This window comes from Taudactylus pleione, unplaced genomic scaffold (assembly GCF_031769625.1).
Source record: "Taudactylus pleione unplaced genomic scaffold, aTauple2 ptg000103l, whole genome shotgun sequence".
NCBI lineage: Eukaryota > Metazoa > Chordata > Amphibia > Anura > Myobatrachidae > Taudactylus > Taudactylus pleione.
Window position 1 is genome coordinate 1,119,849 of NW_028284505.1, and position 20,465 is coordinate 1,140,313.

At 44.4% G+C, this 20,465-nt stretch overlaps 1 protein-coding gene across 1 annotated transcript in view; it reads left to right on the plus strand.

The window, feature by feature from the left end:
- Positions 1–10,754: 10,754 nt before the first annotated feature.
- Positions 10,755–20,465, plus strand: part of ERICH3 (glutamate rich 3) — a 92,404-nt gene continuing 82,693 nt past the window's right edge. The window contains exon 1 of the mRNA XM_088470784.1: positions 10,755–10,830. Within this exon, the coding sequence (XP_088326910.1) occupies positions 10,811–10,830 (20 nt within the window). The 5' untranslated portion in view covers positions 10,755–10,810. The remainder of the gene's footprint in view (positions 10,831–20,465) is intronic.

The following is a 20,465-nucleotide window of genomic DNA, read 5'->3' on the forward strand; positions in this document are numbered from 1 at the left end:
GTATCAGCCCTGACCACTAGTCAGCCCAGGCCAGGGATTTCTGGGGAGTTGGGGACCCCCCAATAAAGGGGCCCCCCTCTCTAGGGCACCCCTGGCCTAGGCTGATAGCCCAGGGCCAACCCCCGCCACCCGTGGGGGGTGGTGGGTTGATAGTGTATGGTGTTGTGTAATAGAAGGGTAAAAACATTGTCTTTACAGTAGAACTGCAGGTCCCAGCAAGTCTCCCCCGCATTCTGATACTTGGAGAACCACAAGTACCAGCAAGCGGGGCAATAAGGGCCCGCTGGTACCTGTAGTTCACCTGTAAAGAAATGTTTAAATAAACACACTACACACGCACCATAAATGTAAAGTATACATACATTTACCTGGACTGGTCCGCTTCTCCATGTAATCTATGTGTGTATTAAAACTTTACTTTCACAGTGTGTGAGTATTGTGTTTATTTACAGATACCAGCGCGCCCTTAATGCTGGCACCATCTTGGAAAACCCTTCATGTCCACTTCTCCTCATAGTTGCCGACTTTCTGGCTGCTCCTTCCGGGAGGGAGCAGCCAGATCGGCAGGGCAGCGGGGTGCGTGGCCGAAAAAGGGGGCGAGTCCGGACGGGTGCCTGCCGTTTGTAGGCGTCACGGGGGCGGGGTAACGCGATCGCGTTATTTTGGCCCCGCCACACAATGCCGATAATACAGGCATTGTGAGGCAGGGGGCGGGGTCAAAATGACGGGAATCGTGTCACTGGCTGCCCCCAAAGCGGGGGTTAAGAGTAAGTTGCGGGGGATGTCGGGGGGATCGCCGGCTCCCGGGAGGCTTGCCTGCCTTTCCGGGGGGGCGGGAGCTGCACCCGATTATCGGGAGGCTCCCGCCCAAATCGGGAGGGAAGGCAACCCTGCTTCTCCTTGCTGCAGTTAGACCATCCAATCAAAGTACCTGCAAGTATACTTTCATGGGTGAGTCTTTTTCCTAATCCTCCTGTGTTCATTCTCTATTAAAAACCGCATATAAAGGGGCATATTCAATTGGGGTTGGATAGTAAAAATCCCACAACTGCTTGTCTTCTCCTGCAGCTGTGGATTTTTGCTTTTCAACTAGTGGGGTTTTTTTTTTTGCTAACCTCCAGAGCACGTCCAAGTTTTCCTAAAATCCACACTTTCCAATTAGCTTATTTAGTCAGTAATACCTTCCGAAGAGCTGTCTTCTCTCTTCTGCAGCACCTGTGTGTATGTATGCTGTCAGTGTGTGTGAGAGCCCCCTCGGAGGTAGCTGCAGGGAGAACTACATCTCCCAGCAGCCCCCTCCCCAGTGCAAACATGGAGGGAAGATGACCTGGAGCCGTGGAGACCACCGGAGAGGTAATTAGTTTGCTTTTTATTTCCTTGCAATTTTTTTTTTTTATTGAATACCATGGTTATCAGGAGCGCGCACACCCGTGGTATTGCATAATTGGGTGCAAGGTTTTTTTAACTTTGCTACACCTCGCCCCCAACTGAATATGCCCCAAAGAGTGCTTATCTAGTTACATTCTCCATATTACCCATTCTTCAACCAACAGCTCTAAGCCTCAATGTAACTTTAGCTGTCATAGACTCCCACCTAGTGGTCATTCCTACAAATGGCACTGCTTCATGAAAACTTACTTCTATGCACTGTGGCCCTGAATCAGAGCCGTCCTTCTGAACTTTTAGAGCGGCCCCCCAGGAAGATGGTCGCTCAGCGCTCGCGAGCAGGTCTGAATTAGGCCCAGTATGTGTTACTGTAGCTGGTGTCTTTTCATCCATGCTGCCTTTTGTGATGCGCAAATCTAGCCATTCTAATGCCTCAACTAGAGCGAAGTCACAGCGCTGACGCCCTAACAAACGTAAACCATGGAAACCATGGAACCCCTTATGCAAGCTCAGGTGGATAAATTCACAGCATCTCTCCAGGATCTTAAGGTCCAATTACAACATACTAGTAAACAGGCGATGGCCAATGTACATCGCACTGGGGAAAATTTGCCAGATATATCGGAGCTCAATGATCTCTTCTCCCAACTGCAAAAGTCCAATCATCAAATCAGACATAAACTTGTGCTGAAATAATCTTCTCCTGATTGGCCTCAATGAATCTTTTAAAGAACCAGCCATGATCCCCTTCTTGCGGAAAAATCTTACCGAAGTCTTATGGGTGACCAATTAACTCTCTCCTCTTTTGATATTGAATGTACTCCCCATCTCTGCCCGCTCTGAAAACCGGACCCGCTCCTCTCTAGTGCTCACCATCTCTGCCCACTCTGAGCAGACCTGGATTCTAAATCCAGAGTTGTTTTTCGATGCCTCAACTTTCATCACAAAATGATTTTGTGGTCATCTGCACGTCAGTCTGGTAATATTATATGGCATAGCCTTACCCTCCTCATGTACCCGGACTACTCTGCAGAGATTACCAGGGCCCGTCAAGAGATGGCACACCAAACTAGCTAGGGCACACCGGATTTTGCTTTGCTCTTCCCAGCTCATCTTCACATTTAATTAGGGCAAGAACATTAGGTACTTCACCGTCCCAGCTGATGCACAGAAGTTCTTAATAGAGAAAGATATGGAACGTTCTGAACCAGCTGATTATTTCGCCTTTATGTTACTTATAATGCTTACAGTGATGTGCGGTGAGGGCAATAGCTGGGGGGGCACACATGGAGATGGGTCTGCGTGCTGGGAGCCTGTCTCATCCCCCTACTCACTGTAACTCTTCAGTGTCACTTGATTCTCATCACTGTGTCTTCTCTTGCTGCTGCTACTGATCTCTAAACACTGCAGGGCACTTCCTATTCACATGACGCATCCAAGGTGTCCGTCAGTGCTCAAGACACGCCCCCCCATACTCAGAGGCATGCCTCTATTGGCTCTTTCTGTGCAGCTTACTGCCTGTGGTGTAGCCCCACCCCCAGCCCTGCAATCAGTGTCTGACCATACAGAAGAGAGGTTGAGCTGTTGCTGCCTCATCTCTCATCTGCCTGCAGTCCCAGGGAGCTCCACAAAGATGGTGAGTGTTAACTATAAAAATTATTACAATAAACAAAGAAGTTGTTTATAAATATATTCTTTGTATTATTCTAATCATTTTTATATCAAATCTCAGGAGTATGGAGGAGGAGGGAGTATGGAGGAGGAGTGAGTATGGAGGAGGAGATGGAGGAGGAGGAGGGTGAGTATGGAGGAGTGAGGAGGGTGAGTATGGAGGAGGAGGAGAGAGGAGTATGGAGGAGGAGGAGGAGGAGGAGGAGAGAGGAGTATGGAGGAGGAGGAGGAGTATGGAGGAGGAGGAGAGAGGAGTATGGAAGAGGAGGAGAGAGGAGTATGGAAGAGGAGGAGTATGGAGGAGGGGAGGAGGAGGACCCCCTTTACCCTTTCTTTTTCTCTCTTGCTACCATCATGTGGATCTTGCTGCCTTTCCTCTCTGCCCATTGGTCTTATGAGTAGCCTTCAGTTATAGTCTTGGAATGTCAAGGGTGTAAATTCCCGCATAAAGAGGAAATGTGCATTAACATTTCTTAGCAAGGCTCATGCTGGTATCTCTTTCCTACAAGAACACCCCCCCCCCTCCTTACCAAGGCTGAACATGCTAATCTCCGGGCCTGAGTGTTGTATACATCTAGATGGAGGGCTGTCTCTATATTGGCCGGCATAGACTTGTCTGTTGAGATCCACCACACGAGAGTAGATCCAGAGGGTGCATTTGTAATTTTAGACACCACATTCGCGGGTAACCGCTATGTTGTCGCTAATGTTTATGCCCCTAACTCATATTCTGAGTCCTATTTCTTGAAACATTAACAACCTACAGCCCCATGTGGGATCTAATTTTTTAGGAAGAAATTTTTTATATAATGGTATCTAAAACTTTGGATGGGAAGCTTACGGTTTCTCCCCCTGCTCGTACCTATAAAGTTGGTATTCAGTGTATATATGTGATCAATTGTCTTTGACTGATGCATGGAGACTGCACCAGCCTATAGACAGGGAATACACCTTTTTCCCAACCCCTCCCCTATCTTTGTTCAGGCTCCTGGAGCATTTTCTTTTTTCCAACACATTAATGTCCCAAGTTCTAGATACAGGCATTGCTCCTATACCAGTCTCTGATCACGCTCCCATCTGGGTAACGTTGCAAAATTTTTGTAATTTGGGACCCTAGTGATGTTACAGCTCTAAAGAATTCATGGGGTGATGGCATCTAAGCGTGAGGATATTTCTGAGATCATTTAAATGTTTTTTTTTTTTAACTGACGTACACGCTCCGGATACTAATACAACTAACATGAAAACATTTTGGGAAAACCTTTCTCTACCCCAAGTCACGCCTGGACAGATCACTTCCGTGCTTGCTCCTGTGACCATTGAAGAGGTTGGTTCAATTATTTGAAGTAGCAAAAACTCTCAAGGCCCCAGGTCCCGATGGATTAACTAACGAGTACTATAAAATATTACTACCCTTACACTTTCATACGGCTACTATAAAACTGCTTCCTAAACCAGATTGTGACCATTTACTGTCTTCCTCATGTAGACTGATCTCCTTGCTCAACACAGATTACAAACTCTTCACCAAAATCCTAGCTGAGCGATTCAAATGTCTCCTCCTTAGTACTGTACTTAGGGGTAAAACCGGGTTTATATGGGGAAGACGCTTGATCTGGTGACCTGAGATCACCTCTGAGAGACTTTCCGGTGACTTTGTTTTCGTTTAAAGTTTATCTAATTGATACAGATTTTATATACATCCCCTTATTCTTATGTCATGGCTAATCATTTCTTATCTTGCTCTATCCTTATACAGAGTGGGGCTAGGTAGGGATGTACCCTTTCTCCTATATTCGACTTAGCGTAAGAACCTCTTGTGGTTACCCTACAAGACCATCCCTTCTACTCTGATTTGTATCGGCCATTATAAGTAAAACTCTCGCTATTTGCCGATGACCTGTTATTTGTATCTATCCCAGTAGCGTCTTTCCCTGCTATAATACAATCCATTGCTATATTCAGCTCCTTTTCTGGATATCGCGTCAACATCCAAAAATCTGAGATCCTTCCACCCATTCTTGTCGCTACCTCTTCTGTCACAATTGCATATTGCACATCAATCGATCAAATACCTGGGCATTCGTGTCCCGGCCACTTTACACAATCTTTATACCCGAAACTTCTCCCCGGATGTCAGGAAGACCATTAGATAACTGGTTACATTTGCCTCTTTCATTGTTTGGGAGAATTGCACTAATTAAGAGTGTAATATTACTACCCAAACTTTCTTATAATATTGAAGTGCTCCCATAGCCATGTCTAAGGCAAATATCACAGTATGCTCTAAAGCCTTCACTAAATTTATCTGGCAATCTAAAAAATCTAAGGTTTCCCGGCTTTGTTTAATATAAGGAAGGAAATTGGGTGGCTTGGGTCTCCCTGACGTCCTCACAGGCACCTTATCCCCCCTATGTGGCTGATGGGCTATTGCATTGTGAACACTTTGCTAATCTCTCGATTACATAAAGCCGTCTTTGCCCAGGAACAATACTCCATCTCCTATTCATCCCTGGAACTCTTTCTTCAGCTTGGTCTAAAGATCTGCCTGAGGCCACAGACTTTCCAGCAATTATCCACCCCACAGACAAGACAAAATACTGAATGTTGTATCAATTCCTAATAACCTTTATACCCAAAATGTCGCTATTTAGCGTTATAAATCGCACAAGAAATAATGTCTTTCCAGACTTTGATTGTGGTTCCAAAGCACAAAAAGATATTATTCACCAAAAAGCAGATAGTTACACGCCTTGATCTAAAATACAATTAGCGCAAAAGATTATACATAAACAAGGTACAGTCAATGCATTACGCAGGCGCTCTGGATCCAGATTTCCGGCATCAAAGGTCAAGCCTCTGTCAACAGAATATGATGACTAACTAACAGATCCAGGGTGCTTGCATATAAACCCTTGCAGAGATTAGGCAATACAATAGAAACAAGTTGGCATAATCCTATTGGTGCTTCTTCTTGGTTCTTCTGTCATAGGTCAGTTGGTACAATGGTAGTTCAGCCCTCCAATGGCTCTTTGTGTGTGTTTTAACTAATCAATAGACACTACATACAACTTACAAAGTAGATTCTAACACATAATTCTCTATAATCCATAACTTGCAGACGCATGTTGCGATCTCCTTGCCGATGGAACCAGAGATCTGCAAATAAAATGTGGTTTAGAATAGCACCAAACACGATGTGTCTACTACATACTAAACCTTAGATATCAAATACATGCGTTTTATAATATTACACAATAACGAATAAACCTTCTAATATTAGCCTTTATACTAAGGAACCTTTTAGGAAATTTGTGTAAGTGTAAGAGAATCTTGCGTAAAGTTTATGTGTAGAGTGCTTATGATAAACAGCGCAACTGTGCGTAATGTGCGGTGTTTATGCATGTAAGTCTGTGTGTGTGTTATGCAATTCAGTGTATTTATGATGGATTAATATTTATTTTTTATCCCTTTCTAACATATTTTAAAACTACAGTGCAAGGTGTTACAAGCAGCAAGGTTCACTTTCAAGCCGGGTGGAGACCCCCAGCTGTCTGCCTTTGCCACTCCGCCTGATAGCTAATTCAAAGTTTTCCTCTGCCTATTTAGAATATACTTGTCAGTACTTCTTAAGCAAACCTCTGATCATTGTTTCTAACTCTTCATTCAGATAAATTCAATTGTGCATATCAGTGTCTGGGTTATATTTCAATTGCCACAGCCATACTTGTCTGTATGCGGAGCTTCTCAATTTATATGTAAAACACTCACAGTATTCTGGTGTATTTTTTTTTTTAATTACTTTTCTCAGACATGTATACAGAAGCTGTTTCTCATTACTAACTAAACTCTGCATGAATATTGTGTTTGTCAGTGTGAGAGTGTTGTATATTACTTGCTATTTAGTGTTGCGGGAATGTGTGGATACGTGCGCACACTGGGTGCATGTGCATGCAATGGATTGTATCAACATAAATCAGACAGCGGACGACCAAATCGTCCGATAACAGTTGAATGGCGGTCGCATGCAATTATTCGACTTTGACAGTTGGGTTCCTCTGCGCTTCAAGAAATTCATTTAAAAACCATCCATTGCGCCTTACTGTCTCACCAATTCAAATCTATTACTGTATACTGTATGTTCCCTGAAGTATCTGGTCATTGCCCGAAATGTAATGTTCTATGCACAAATTACATCCATGGCCTGTGGTCGGAAAACACAGTACTGAATTTGTTCCATCTTCATCTACCCTTCCAGCCCATACCGCTATTGTTTGCTAATTTTGATATATGGAAATCAGAGTCTGATATTAATCACCCATCCCCCTTCTTACAATCATTGTTACTGTGGTGAAAAAAAATCTCTGTAAATGGATCAAGAAAACCGAATCTTTCTTTAGTGAATTACAATCTTTTGTTTTAGAGCTTATTTATGTACATTGCAGAGATACTTTGGGCCTGATTCAGACCCACTCGCGAGCGGCTGTCCGCTCGCAAGTGGGTCGATGGTGTGCACTGAGCATGCGCACGACGGAGGGAGCTCCGTCGTGCGCATGCGCGAGACGCGACGAGCGGAGGACTTTCCTTCGCTCGTTGTGTCTGATCAAAGGGGGCGTGTTGTCGATGTTGATTGACAGCACGCCCCCTTTGGTGGGCGTGCCGGGGGCGTGCCTCCCTGACGGAGGCACTAGTGATGTCAGTGGGAGTGATTTTGGCTCTGATAGAGCCAAAATCACTCCGGGCCTTGCGGTTGAGAAACTCAACCGCAGGCTGCGGCTCGCAGTGGCGATGGTCGCGATGGTCAAGACCATCGCGACCATCAACCTGCACGCTCGTATGAGCTATGGGTGGTGACCCACAGCTATACGAGCGTCCAGGAGGATGCTCCATAATTATGGCGGAAGGCCCTCATTCAGAGCGTGAACTCTGCTCAAAGCGTACGGCTCTGAATGAGGCCTTTGTCAGATATAGGTTTCAAATTCAATTTGAGGCGAAAAGTCTGGTTTGGCAAAAAGCGCGATGATTTAGCCTCATTCGTGCCTGTTTGGACGCAATGCTTTCTCCATGCACGTCTCCACTTTTCGCCATATTCAATTCCAAAATGGGTGAAAACGTGGATAGGTGAATGTAGTGAATGGCAAAACTATCGAAAAGGACAGCATATTTTGGGGAAATCAGTCTGTACCCCATAAAAAGCCTCACTGACCCTGGGAATCAATGTAAAAGAGTATTAATAGCCCTAATAAAAGTATTTAGTGATCTTATATTGAGTCAAAGGGCTGTTATATGCATATTTGCATAAGTGTGGAAAAATTATATAAAGCAATGTAGCAAAGATAAATTTGGGGTACATGTAAATGGGTACTAGTATATTTTGGTGTCTCTAAAGTAAAGATTAAACACCTGTCTCAACCTTATAGCCCCCCCCCCCCAAATTACCAGGCCAACTACTTTTTACCCCACTTTTCAACAATTTTTTTTTTTTTTTTACTTTTTCACCCCAAATATTATGTCTCTTTTGGGGTGAATTAAGATAATTGTTTTTTTCCTTGGTTAGTCATTAGGGGGGTGTCTAAAGGGTTCTGAACCAAGGTCCTGATTCAGAGTCGGACGCTTGCTCTGAACCAGGGCATTTTTTTTTTGGACCACCCACAGCTTTTGCGAGCGGCCAGGTGATTGTTGCGACCATCGTGACCATCGGGTTTGCGACAAGACCCTTGTGGTATGGTCTCGTTCCTGCAAGCCCCAGTGAGCTTCCTGCTCTAATGGAGCAGGAAGCTCACTACTGACATTACGAGTGATGTCATTAGGGCCGCCCACAAACGGCAGGCGTTCTGTCAGGAATGCCTCTGTTTGGCCAGCCACCCCCCTCCCTGCCTACAAAGCGGGGCGAGCTGTCGATCAACATCGACAGCCCCCCCTTTTTGTTGCAACCCCCGAAGCGAGTGATTACTCGCTCGCTTCTGGGGCGCACACGGTGCGTGCGCACTGCCCGGTCATCGACCCGCATGCAAGCTGGTCTGAATCAGGCCCCAAGTCCCCATATTTGTACCCCAAAATATGGATTTTGCACTTCTTTTCTTCTGCCTTTTGTTAGAGATACTTTCGCCTATTTTTGCCTAGGCGAAAATGTCCTGCAATTGAATAATGCGATACTTTGAAAACGGATGTAAACCGCTCATCGGCGACACTTTTTGCCGTTGGCAGCTTTTCGCCTCTAATTGAATACCACCCATAAAGCGAGGTGTCCAATATTTTTTATTTATTTTTTACAAGAAATGTATTCCTACACTCTCGTCATCTAATCAATCTCAAATCGTTAAGACCTTTGAATGGACCACGTGATAATTGTTGTGCCAAATTTCTTAACCTGGCAATTTTTCCTTTTTTTGTTTAAACGAGGTTAGGTTACCCTACTGTATTTCCACTCTCCGTGACTGTCGTTAAAATTATGTTATAACCTGGACAAATTTTGACACATTTTGATAATGAGATTTTTTTTTCACAGTGTTTGACACTATTCTATGTTTTGCTTCTCCTTTTAATTGTTTGTTGTTGATGGTGTGTGAGTACTTTTGGAATAATTTATCTCCCCCTCTCCCCGCTTTTCTTTTTCTCTATTCTTCTCTATCTCATCTCTCACAATTATGTAAACCTAAAATATATTTAATTGTTCAGATGTATGTTGTTTAATATGCTGCTTTGTTCTTCTTTTTGTGATCGCCTCAATAAATCGGAACAGTATATGCAACTTCCTATGTTCCCTGTGTCACCTACTTTACTGTGATGACTGTGTACCCTTTTTAAATATCTCAATAAAATGTTTTTTTTTTTTTTTTTGTAAATGACCAATAACGGCACAGCGCTATTGTATGTGATTGATGAAAACACACACATTTTACGCAGCACGGTACGTTTATAATTTATTTATTACATTCATTGTCCATAACAAATGCTAATCCCAATATTAGAATCACACGGCTTGGACTAGTAATGCTGTAATAGACAGAAAGTCTTTGTCTATACAATCTAACAGACTTGCACAGTAACAATTACTACTGCAAGCTGCGTTTAGACCCGGAACCGTCCGTCACAGGTGCAAGGCTAGTTACCCAAAATGTTCCGCAGCAGCTGATATTACGAAAATCAGCCCCCTCTCATTTCTGACCTATGTAAATGATGTGGGTGCTGACGAGTCTGCTCGGGAGTCATCTGTATCTGAATTAGATATGAAATCTGCATGCATGTGGTGTGTCAGTAATTATTAAGGCGGCGAATGGGACACCCGGCTATATTACATGTGCACAGTGCAGCCTACTCATACAGTGGAAGGGATACCCCCACCTGCTAGCTGGGCTGTAAATAGTGCATTGTTGTATGTGTGACTGCACAGCTCCTAGGGAACAGCAGATCAGTGACAGAAGAAACAGTAGCTCAGCCCTGTGCTGGGGAACTCTCTGCAGATTGGGCACAAACACAATGAGGGAAGGGAGAGGCAGCGTTTCACCATGATTGGATGCACAATCTCCAGCCCTCCTTGTGCAAAAGCATCATTATGTGTCTCACCCTAGCAACCAGGAGAGAGGGAATGGAGCTGGGAGACGTATAGGGGAATCCTCGCAGTGGGTTCCACCTGGAGGAAAGCCGTATTTCATTATATATAATATATATATAATATATATTTTTGTTTCAGTAGGAGCCCACCTCTGCATCTCTATCTTGCTCCTCACAGCCCTAGAGCCCACCTGCAAACATGAGTCACCCATATATTGGGTAAGTGACCAGGGTATTTGGGGGGAATGACTGGAAGTTGTAGTCACATCACAGTGTAGAGAAATCATTTTGTTCGTTAAACACTGTTCACATTTAACCCTATATAGCTGCCTGCCCTGAATTTTTTGATTCGCTTCATATAGCTTCAATAGGATGTGTCACTGTTTTATTTGGCATTTTCTTTGCATCAGAACACTGGTTATTCTGCTATTCGGACTCGTTAAGTTTGGATTTTCATTAATAATGCAAAAAATGGATACAGCGGTCTGCACCCTATGGCTCTCCCACTGTTGTGGGACTGTGTGTCCCAGCGTGCAGCCTGCCTGACCCCAGCTGTGGAATTCCCAGTATGCAACTTTGTAGTTTTGTGGCATTAGAAGTTGGGTACACTGCCTAAGGCCACAGGTGGCCTAATAGTGCTGTCATTCAATAGGTTTCATGTATTGTTACAGTATAGTGGATTAAAGTGTCATCCATGCAGCCGGCAGCTCTTAGGTGGTTGTGGATCTGCTAGTCGGGGAAGCTGGGACTTTTAGTTCCACAACCGCTGAATAGCCAGAGCGCCTGGCTTGTGCTTTAGCAAATCGTTTTAATGGTTTTGTTTACCTTGTTTGCTGCATAACCTGACATTTATTTTTATGTTTACAAAATTCTGTATTAAACGTGTCCTTTAGTATCAAATCATTATCGTAATGTAGTAATAATTTGATAAATAGACATCTGATTAGAAAACAAAGTTTTGGTGGCAGCTGATGAGACATAAATATTTCCGCTAATCTTACAGTAAAGTTATTGAAGGCAAATGAATATGGTGCTATAGCTGATTGTTTTCTAGAAGTCCAATATTTTAGGTCTTTTGCTCGATATTTTCCGTTACAAGTTTCTTCTATAAGATGTGAAACCTGAATTAAACTTCGTAGTGACATAAACTAGAACTATCTCTAATTTCCATACCAGACCACACTGTCGTTCTGTGACCTGGCTTCTGAAAGCTTCATAGTCTGGAATTTACAATGAAATTTAAAATTGGCAATTTTTTTGTTTAATGGTTTCTGGTATTTTAGAAGTTTTAGTTAATGGCATGTTCTAGGTTTATCTTCTCAGTAGATATGGAGCATTTATGATCAACCAGATTTTACTTAATTACGACTAGAGGTCAAATAAACCTAGAATGTAAGTTACTTAGGGGCCTATTTATCAAGCCCCTTTTACCTAAAATAATCATGTGGAAATGGCAGTTTCTATATCATTGCTATTGAACAAGACATGTTAGAGATGGTATCGGTATAACATACCGTCGGACATAATCCCGGCGGATGTAATACCGACGCTGGAATGCAGAAGACTGAAGATCCCGACAGGATAAGTATTTTATCTATCCCTAACCCTCTCCCCACCCCCCCTTCCCAACCCTCCCTTAGGGGTGCCTAACCCTAACCTCCCCCCCTAGTGTCTAACCCTAACCTCCCCCCAGGGGTGCCTAAACCTAACCCCCCCCCTTCCCTCCCCGGACCCTAGCCCTCCCAGGGGGGTGCCTAACCCTAACACCCCCCCCCTGCGGCTGTCCGCTCCCGAAGCACGGCTTACGTACCTTCGGTATAGCAGGCATTGGGATTTCGGCGGGTGGTTAATGATAGGCGTCAGGATTTCGGCGCCTATCATTAGTCCCAGGCCGGGATTTCACAGTCGGGAAGCTAGCGGTCGCCATTTAGACCGCCGGCTTCCTGACCGCATACCGTTAGAGATATCTCTTGTATTAGGCTAAATAATGCTAAAAACCACAGTCACCATTATTCTCAGTAGGAACTGCAGTCTGGCCCCCATTTATTAAGCTTTCAAAAGTGTAGCTTTAGGTGCTTGTGCCCATTGTCTGGCACCATCTGAAGATAGCGATAGCTGCTTTGTGTCTGTAGAGGCATGGATTACGGCCGCAAACTCATAGTGGGGCTGATTCTGGATTGGGGTAAAGCAAAAAGCAAGTAACTGTATCTGGAACAAATCATGTTGCACTGCTAGGGAGACAAATACATTGATTTTCTTTTCTTTTATGTGCATGCAGGGTAAATACTGGCTGCTATTGCATGTAGCCCACAAATACTGGTCAGATTTATTGTTACACTGCAATTTAGATTTGAGTATGGACACAACCCCTCACACATCTAAAGCCAGGTACACATTACATGACCCGCCAATCCTACGCCTGAACGATATAACAGGCGGGCGGCACACACTGCACGATCCGGTAAACGACTGCCTAATATATTGCTCTCCGTATCGTGCAGTGTTGACCGTCCGATATATATTCGCCGGATTCACCTTTCATTGACCTTGCCGGCGTTGGCAGCTTTGTCGTGATAGTGGAACTACACATCCTAGCATGCACTGACACAGGGCCGAAACTAGGATTTTTGTCACCAGGGGGAAAGACAGTAATTTGGCGCCCCCCATGTAATTCCCCCTGCAGTAGTGCCCATATTGTAATGCCCCCATAGTAATGCCCATATGTTAATACCCCCATAGTAATGTAGTAATGCCCCTGTAGTGCCCACCATACAGTAATGCCCCTGTAGTGCCCATGCTCCCATATTAATGCCCCTGTAGTGCCCATGCTTTCATAGTAATGTCCCTGTAGTGCCCATGCTCTCATAGTAATGCCCCTGTATTGCCCATGCCCCCATAGTAATATCCCTGTAGTGCCCTTACAGTAATGCCATTGTAGTGCTCATGCCCCCACAGTAATGCCCCTGTGGTAATGCCCCTGTAGTGCCCATGCCCCAATAGTAATGCCCCTGTAGTGCTCATGCCCCATTATTAATGCCCCTTATTGCCTATGCCCCCATAGTGATGCCCCTGTGGTAATGCCCCTGCCCCCATAATAATGCCCCTGTAGTGCAGCTTATTAAAAAAAAAAAATACTTACCTTGAACCCCGCTCCTGCATCCAGCGTCGCGTCCGGTCCGCCGGCTGCTCCTTGGAACTATGGGGGAGATGTCATGACGTCTCCCCCATAGTGCCCGTGGGGAGAGCCGGAAGCTGGAGTTCGGGAGAGAACTCCAGCCTCCGGCTCCGGCTACACCGCGTCGCTGCAGAGAAGGAGCCGGGCGCCCGCTGGTAATAAATATTACCAGCGGACGTCCGGCTTGGAGCTTCTCTGCAGCGCCGGGCTGGAGGTCACTGGCACCAGGTACAGCGGCTCACCCGGTGCACGTGCACCTCCAGCCCCCCCCTAGTTGCGTCCCTGACTGACACAGTTTTGCTATTAGGGCATGCTAAAACTGTGGCAGGGCATGCTGGGATATGTAGTTCCACAGCAGCTGGTGGGCCACATGTTTGACATGGGCTCAGTATGAAATTCCAGCGGCTCAAAATCCGGACAGCAGCATCCAGATACCTCAAGATCCCGACAGGGGTGGCAAGTCTCTGTGTAAGTCTGTCCCACATGCCAAATCCTAGGCTTCCATCAATAACACAACATGTCCTTGTTAGAAAGGATGATTATTTTATATAGAGGTGCATTCGACACCACAATCTTACAGCAGCCATCTGATAGGAGGGTCACGTTACTGCTCTGTAAGGTTGTTAACATTTAGATGCTCGGATTGACTATATATTGGTGGCCGGCTTGTGCACTTGGACAGCTGGGTACAATCTATGGGCAAGGAAGTTATTAGCGACTGTGCCCTCACACATTCATCCATGTTCACTAAATGCACTGCTACTATTCCCACCTGCGGGACACTGCGACCCGTGGGTGGGTGAGGCTCAGGGCAGGATGTTTTTAGTGGGAACCCTAGTAATGCCCCTTATAAAGGACATTACTGTGTGCAGCATACTGTGTAAGGGGCATTACTGTGTGTGGCATAATTTATTATAAAGAGCAATACTGTGTGTGACATAATGTGTTAAGAGGGGCTATGTGTTACAAGGGACATTACTGTGTGTGGCATACTGTGTAACACATTGCCCCTCTTAACACATTATGCTGCACACAGTATTGCTCTTTATAATACATTATGCCACACACAGTAATGCCCCTTATACATTAAGCCGCACACAGTAATGCCTTTTATAATACATTATACCACACGCAGTAATGCCCTTTATAATGCATTATGCCGCACACAGTAATGGCCTTTCTAATACATTATGCCACACACTCCCCCACCTGTCCTAAAACTGCTCTCTCCGTCACTCACTATTGCTCATTGCTGTGGGCTAATGCGGAGGAGCAAAGGCGGGCAAGCGCGGGCGTCATCTTGTTAGATTGCGATGGCAGGGACATTGTGGCCACGGCCTCAGGCCGCAGCGCCCAGGGCAATAGCCTTGCTTGCCCGCCCCAAGAACCGCCACTGTCGGTATTGACCCAAGTCAAAGGCACCTAAGAATAGGTGAGGTTTTCCTGGTGACCGCGGGGTCAGAATGATCATTCTGACCCCGCGGTGAATGATATTAAGCAGCATGTACTACGCGTAACTTCTCTAAAACGTTTCAGTGCCGTTGGGCAGTTCCCGAACCCTTGGCTTGTACTGTATATGGTAGTCGTCGAAAAGGATTTCAGTGGAACAGATCAACTCGCACCAGTCATGCCGGGTCTCAAGTATCCTGTAAATATTGATTGCCTGTGTAACGCTATCTTGTGCTATAGCTAATTAATAAATAAAAGTTTGTGAATGTATCAGATAGAGAGCATGTTGGGGTCAGCAGAGCGGGCCTGGGGCTTTGGGAAACTCTGACAAACCTATTTATTCCAGGAAAAAGGGACCCATCCATTTGCTTGATGCTCACAATTTTCTGTGATGTCATCTTAGATTTCTGAGCAGTGAAGTGATTATGTCATCGGGAGACACTGGCCAGCTGCATAGTATCACTTCTCTGGGTCCTGTATGCAATTCTTATTATTTCTACAAGCCATAATTGACTGAAGTGAAAGTTGAGCAGACCCCATAGAGTCTGTGGGGGCTTCATGCAGATATAGTGACTCCGCTCATGAGTTTCACTACTCTAAACTAGAGATGAGCTGCTCGGTTTTGGTTCAGATCTTTCCGCCAAGTTCGGATCTCGGAACGAAAGAAAACATCATCTTTCGCTGACATCTGTGCCGAGACAGTGGCAATGCCCATCTCAGCTCCCCGGCAGGGCGGTATGGCCTAATAAGAGTACTCTTACTGCTCACCAGGGAAGTGCATGTATGACCCAACCCAAAACCTATAAAAAAAAAACATCCCACCCCTTTCAATCCCTCACCAGAATTGCCAAAAATTTGTGATGACAAATATACTTCATTACATATCCCCTTAAGTGTTATGGCCCCCATACATCAGCGATGGATTGTTGCAATTCCCTGATCCCCAATCCCGACCACAAAATTATAGTTCTAGGCAAATCCAGGGATTTTTAACATGCAGAATTTCCCTGATTCCCCAACGGATCGCTGATCATCAGTACCCGCCAATTGGCATCGGGGAATTGTGGTGCAGATGTGTGGGTCCCTTTACCTGTTTTGAGAGATGTAACATTGTTGCAACAATGGTGATCAACAGAGGTTCTCACAAATCCTATTGTGAATGGAGAAGTCTCCAAGCTGCCCAGGATCCAGGACTTGTGGCTTAGTTTGTTGTTGCAGCTGTGTAAACCCTTCACCTTGGTGTCAGGACAACAAAATATGGCAGTAAATACATTATGTGGTACATGTTTGGGGTCTGCTCCCCTTTTCAGATCCCAACAGTTACTGTATTGGAGAAAAAAAGAAAATAAAAAATCTCCCATGTCAAAATCTTCTGGAACCATGAAATAAAAACAAAAAATTTGCGGAAACATTTTTCAAGTTTTGCATGTAATGATTTAGGATTTTGTGTAGGAGTCTCTTTTACTAACCGCCCGCTTCCTTATTTAGCATCCAGATTTATATATAATTGTTAACTTTACATATATTATTTAAACTTTACTTATCTTTAATACTTAAACTATATTCTGGTTGTATTTATATACTCGTATAATGCACTTAGTAATGTCATTTTGTACTTATATACGTATCCCAACCCTCTTTCTCCTTATCCATCGCTAATTTTCTTCATTTACCAGCCATACACATGGTGCCACACCTATCTCACCAATGTCACTGTGTGCCCTGTGCACAGACTGCTATGTAGCCTATCCTATTCATGTGACCGCAGGCCCAAAGCCCCTCTCCCCCCACCCCTTACCAGCCACACACATGATGCCACACCTATCTCATCAATGTCACTGTGTGCCCTGTGCACAGACTGCTATGTAGCCTATCCTATTCATGTGACCGCAGGCCCAAAGCCCCTCTCCCCCCACCCCTTACCAGCCACACACATCATGCCACACCTATCTCACCAATGTCACTGTGTGCCCTGTGCACAGACTGCTATGTAGCCTATCCTATTCATGTGACCATGGGCCCAAAGCACCTCTCCCCCCACCCCTTACCGGCCGCACACATGGTGCCACACCTATCTCACCAATGTCACTGTGTGCCCTGTGCACAGACTGCTATGTAGCCTATCCTATTCATGTGACCGCAGGCCCAAAGCCCCTCTCCCCCACCACTTACCAGCCACACACATGGTGCCACACCTATCTCACCAATGTCACTGTGTGCCCTGTGTACAGACTGCTATGTAGCCTATCCTATTCATGTGACCACGGGCCCAAAGCCCCTCTCCCCCATCCCTTACTGGCCACACACATGGTGCCACACCTATCTCACCAATGTCACTGTGTGCCCTGTGCACAGACTGCTATGTAGCCTATCCTATTCATGTGACCGCAGGCCCAAAGCACCTCTCCCCCCACCACTTACCAGCCACACACATGGTGCCACACCTATCTCACCAATGTCACTGTGTGCCCTGTGTACAGACTGCTATGTAGCCTATCCTATTCATGTGACCTCGGGCACACAGCCCCCACCCCTTTCAGTATTTCGGAAGTTTGCTGAACACCGGGGGGGTCCTATCGGATCCCTATTGATGAATAGCCCGGAAACCTAAATATGCGGAAACTAGCATAGCCACATGGTTACAGGGCCATTTATTGTATGTTGAATAGGCCCCTCAAACACTATGTGGAATATTTACTAAAGTGCAGGTTTATAAAAGTGGAGGTGTTGCCAATAATAACCAATCAGGTTCTAGCTATAATCTGCTAGAAAGTGATAGATAAATGACAAGTAGAATCTGATTGAACCCACACTTTAGTAAATGTACCCCTATGGGAGAGATGTAGCAAGTATTGGAGAGAAATAAAGTGGAGAGAGGTAATGTACCAACCAATCCTCTCATAGCTGTCATTTTTCAAACCCAGAATAATGTTAATTTAGGAATTTGTGCTATAAGTATTAATATCATGAAGTCTGATCTGTGAAATAAAGAATACTTGTATAGTACACAACAAATGTTGTTTTATTTTCTAACACCTAAAGAAGTATATAAATTCACATTCAATACAATCTAAAAAATAGAAACAACCAGTTGTATTCATAAAACCATGGTATATGTCTATACACACAATTATGTTACTCCAAAAACCTCTATTTATTGCAAAAATGTATTTATTTATATACAATCAGATAATTTGGAGTTGAGCACCTGTACTTCGTTTTTTTTTTGCATATATCAATTGTCTCCACAGGTAGCACCTCCAATTATATATATATATATATATATATATATATATATATATATATATATATATATATTATATATATATATATAGTCCACAATAGGTACAGCGGCACTCAGGGGACTTCACAAAAAGTTTTTTGTGAAGTCTCCTGAGTGCCGCTGTACCTATTGTGGACTATACAGAGGGGAGTGGTCTCCGCCTCACTGAGGGCACCTGGAGCCAGACATTTACCCAGTTGGGGATTTATGGAGTGCCGGGTCTTTCTTATGTATATATATATATATATATATATAATATATATGTATGTATGTTCGAGGTGTGCAGTCTGAGGCCCATATAAACTCAATCAGTGCATTGCTTTGCACACCTGGAAAGCCTGAGACACTTTCCACTCAGGCTAGCACCCTTATTACATTGGTTAAGAGCATGGAGTCTGGCATAGTGATATGCACACCAGTCAGAGGCACACTATAGGTAAGTCCTGCAAATATTTAGACTGTGTAGTGCAGCTTTGGTTCATTTTTGGGGCGTGGGTCCCCCTGGATTGCTTTGGCTGATCTGTTTCAGGGCACCGCATTATAACACATTTTTCCTTTATAACACATTTTAACCCTTCACTGTTTGTTTATTATATATGTATTTCACTTTTTATTTTCATTCTTTATATGCAGCCTTGGCTGCTCTTAACTATCTCTTTACACTGCACGTTTCTTACTATGGTGGTGCCCTGGGGCAGCTTGGCTGGGCTAGTGTGGGGGTGTCCTGCGCTCTGGATTTGAACCCTAGTATGTTAGGGACCTACCCGACAAAGGTTACCCGGATGCGGTGGGTAGACCCATAACCTTGGCCAAGATTATGCCAAAAACCTATTTATTGAAAAAATTTATTTATTTATATATAATCAGTTAATTTGGAGTTGAGCACCTGTACTTCTTTTATTGTGAATATAACAATCGTCTCCACAGGTAGCACCTCCAATTATATATATATATATATATATATAAAATATATTATATATATATATATATGTTCAAGGTGTGCAGTCTGATTCCCATTTCCCATATACATTTGATATCTGGTTCAACAGACTCCAACATATTCAAAAGAGATATTCTTATTTTCATAATTTATGCCCAAATGGACGCATCTCGCTCTTGCCTCTGACGTTCTGCATCGGAAATGTATTTTAAAAAAAAAACATACAATGCACTATCAAAAATCATTTTAATCAAACACAAGAGAAAATAACCAAAAATGTAAAAATTATACAAAGCAGAAGTTCCTATCTGAAGACCAGCAGTCGCTGCAATAATTCAGGCAATAGCTGATATAATCAGTGCGATGCTTAGCACCTGCGATCGTTCACCTCTGCAGCTCTTTCAAATGGAGTCATATTAGCTGTGCACCCGCATCGGTAATATCGAGAAACCATCGGACCCATACGCACAATAGTGGTTGACCTGATCTCACTGAGGATTTGGCCAACTTCCTATGTGCAACTAGACCTCTGGCTGCATATGCGGTCGCAGGGCCTTAATTATGTAAGCCCCTTTAACGGCGTCCCAACGCACAGGCACACTGGCATTCGGCCGACCCCCCCTCCTTGTCAACACCCACAAACGGCACTTCCTGTCAATCAGTCAGCTATGGGTCTACGTATGGCCTGCGTTCTCTCTCCCAACCGGACTGCCAAATTTGATCACGCGCGGTGAAAACATCGGCCGGGTGCGTGTAACATGTCAGCGCTGATAAATATAGGATAACAATAATATTCATGGCCCAACTGCCAGTCAAAGGATAGACTGTAGAAACCAAAGTCAGTTCATTATCACGGGATAGACTGGTTCAGGTCGAATAAATAAGAGATAATGTAACAGCCCACCCTTACCATGCGCTCTCTGGGGTTACATTATCCCTTTTGTTTAGAGGATTCACCACCTTGAACCTAAAGACGGTAACCAAAGGTAACATCAGGTTTCCCAGGT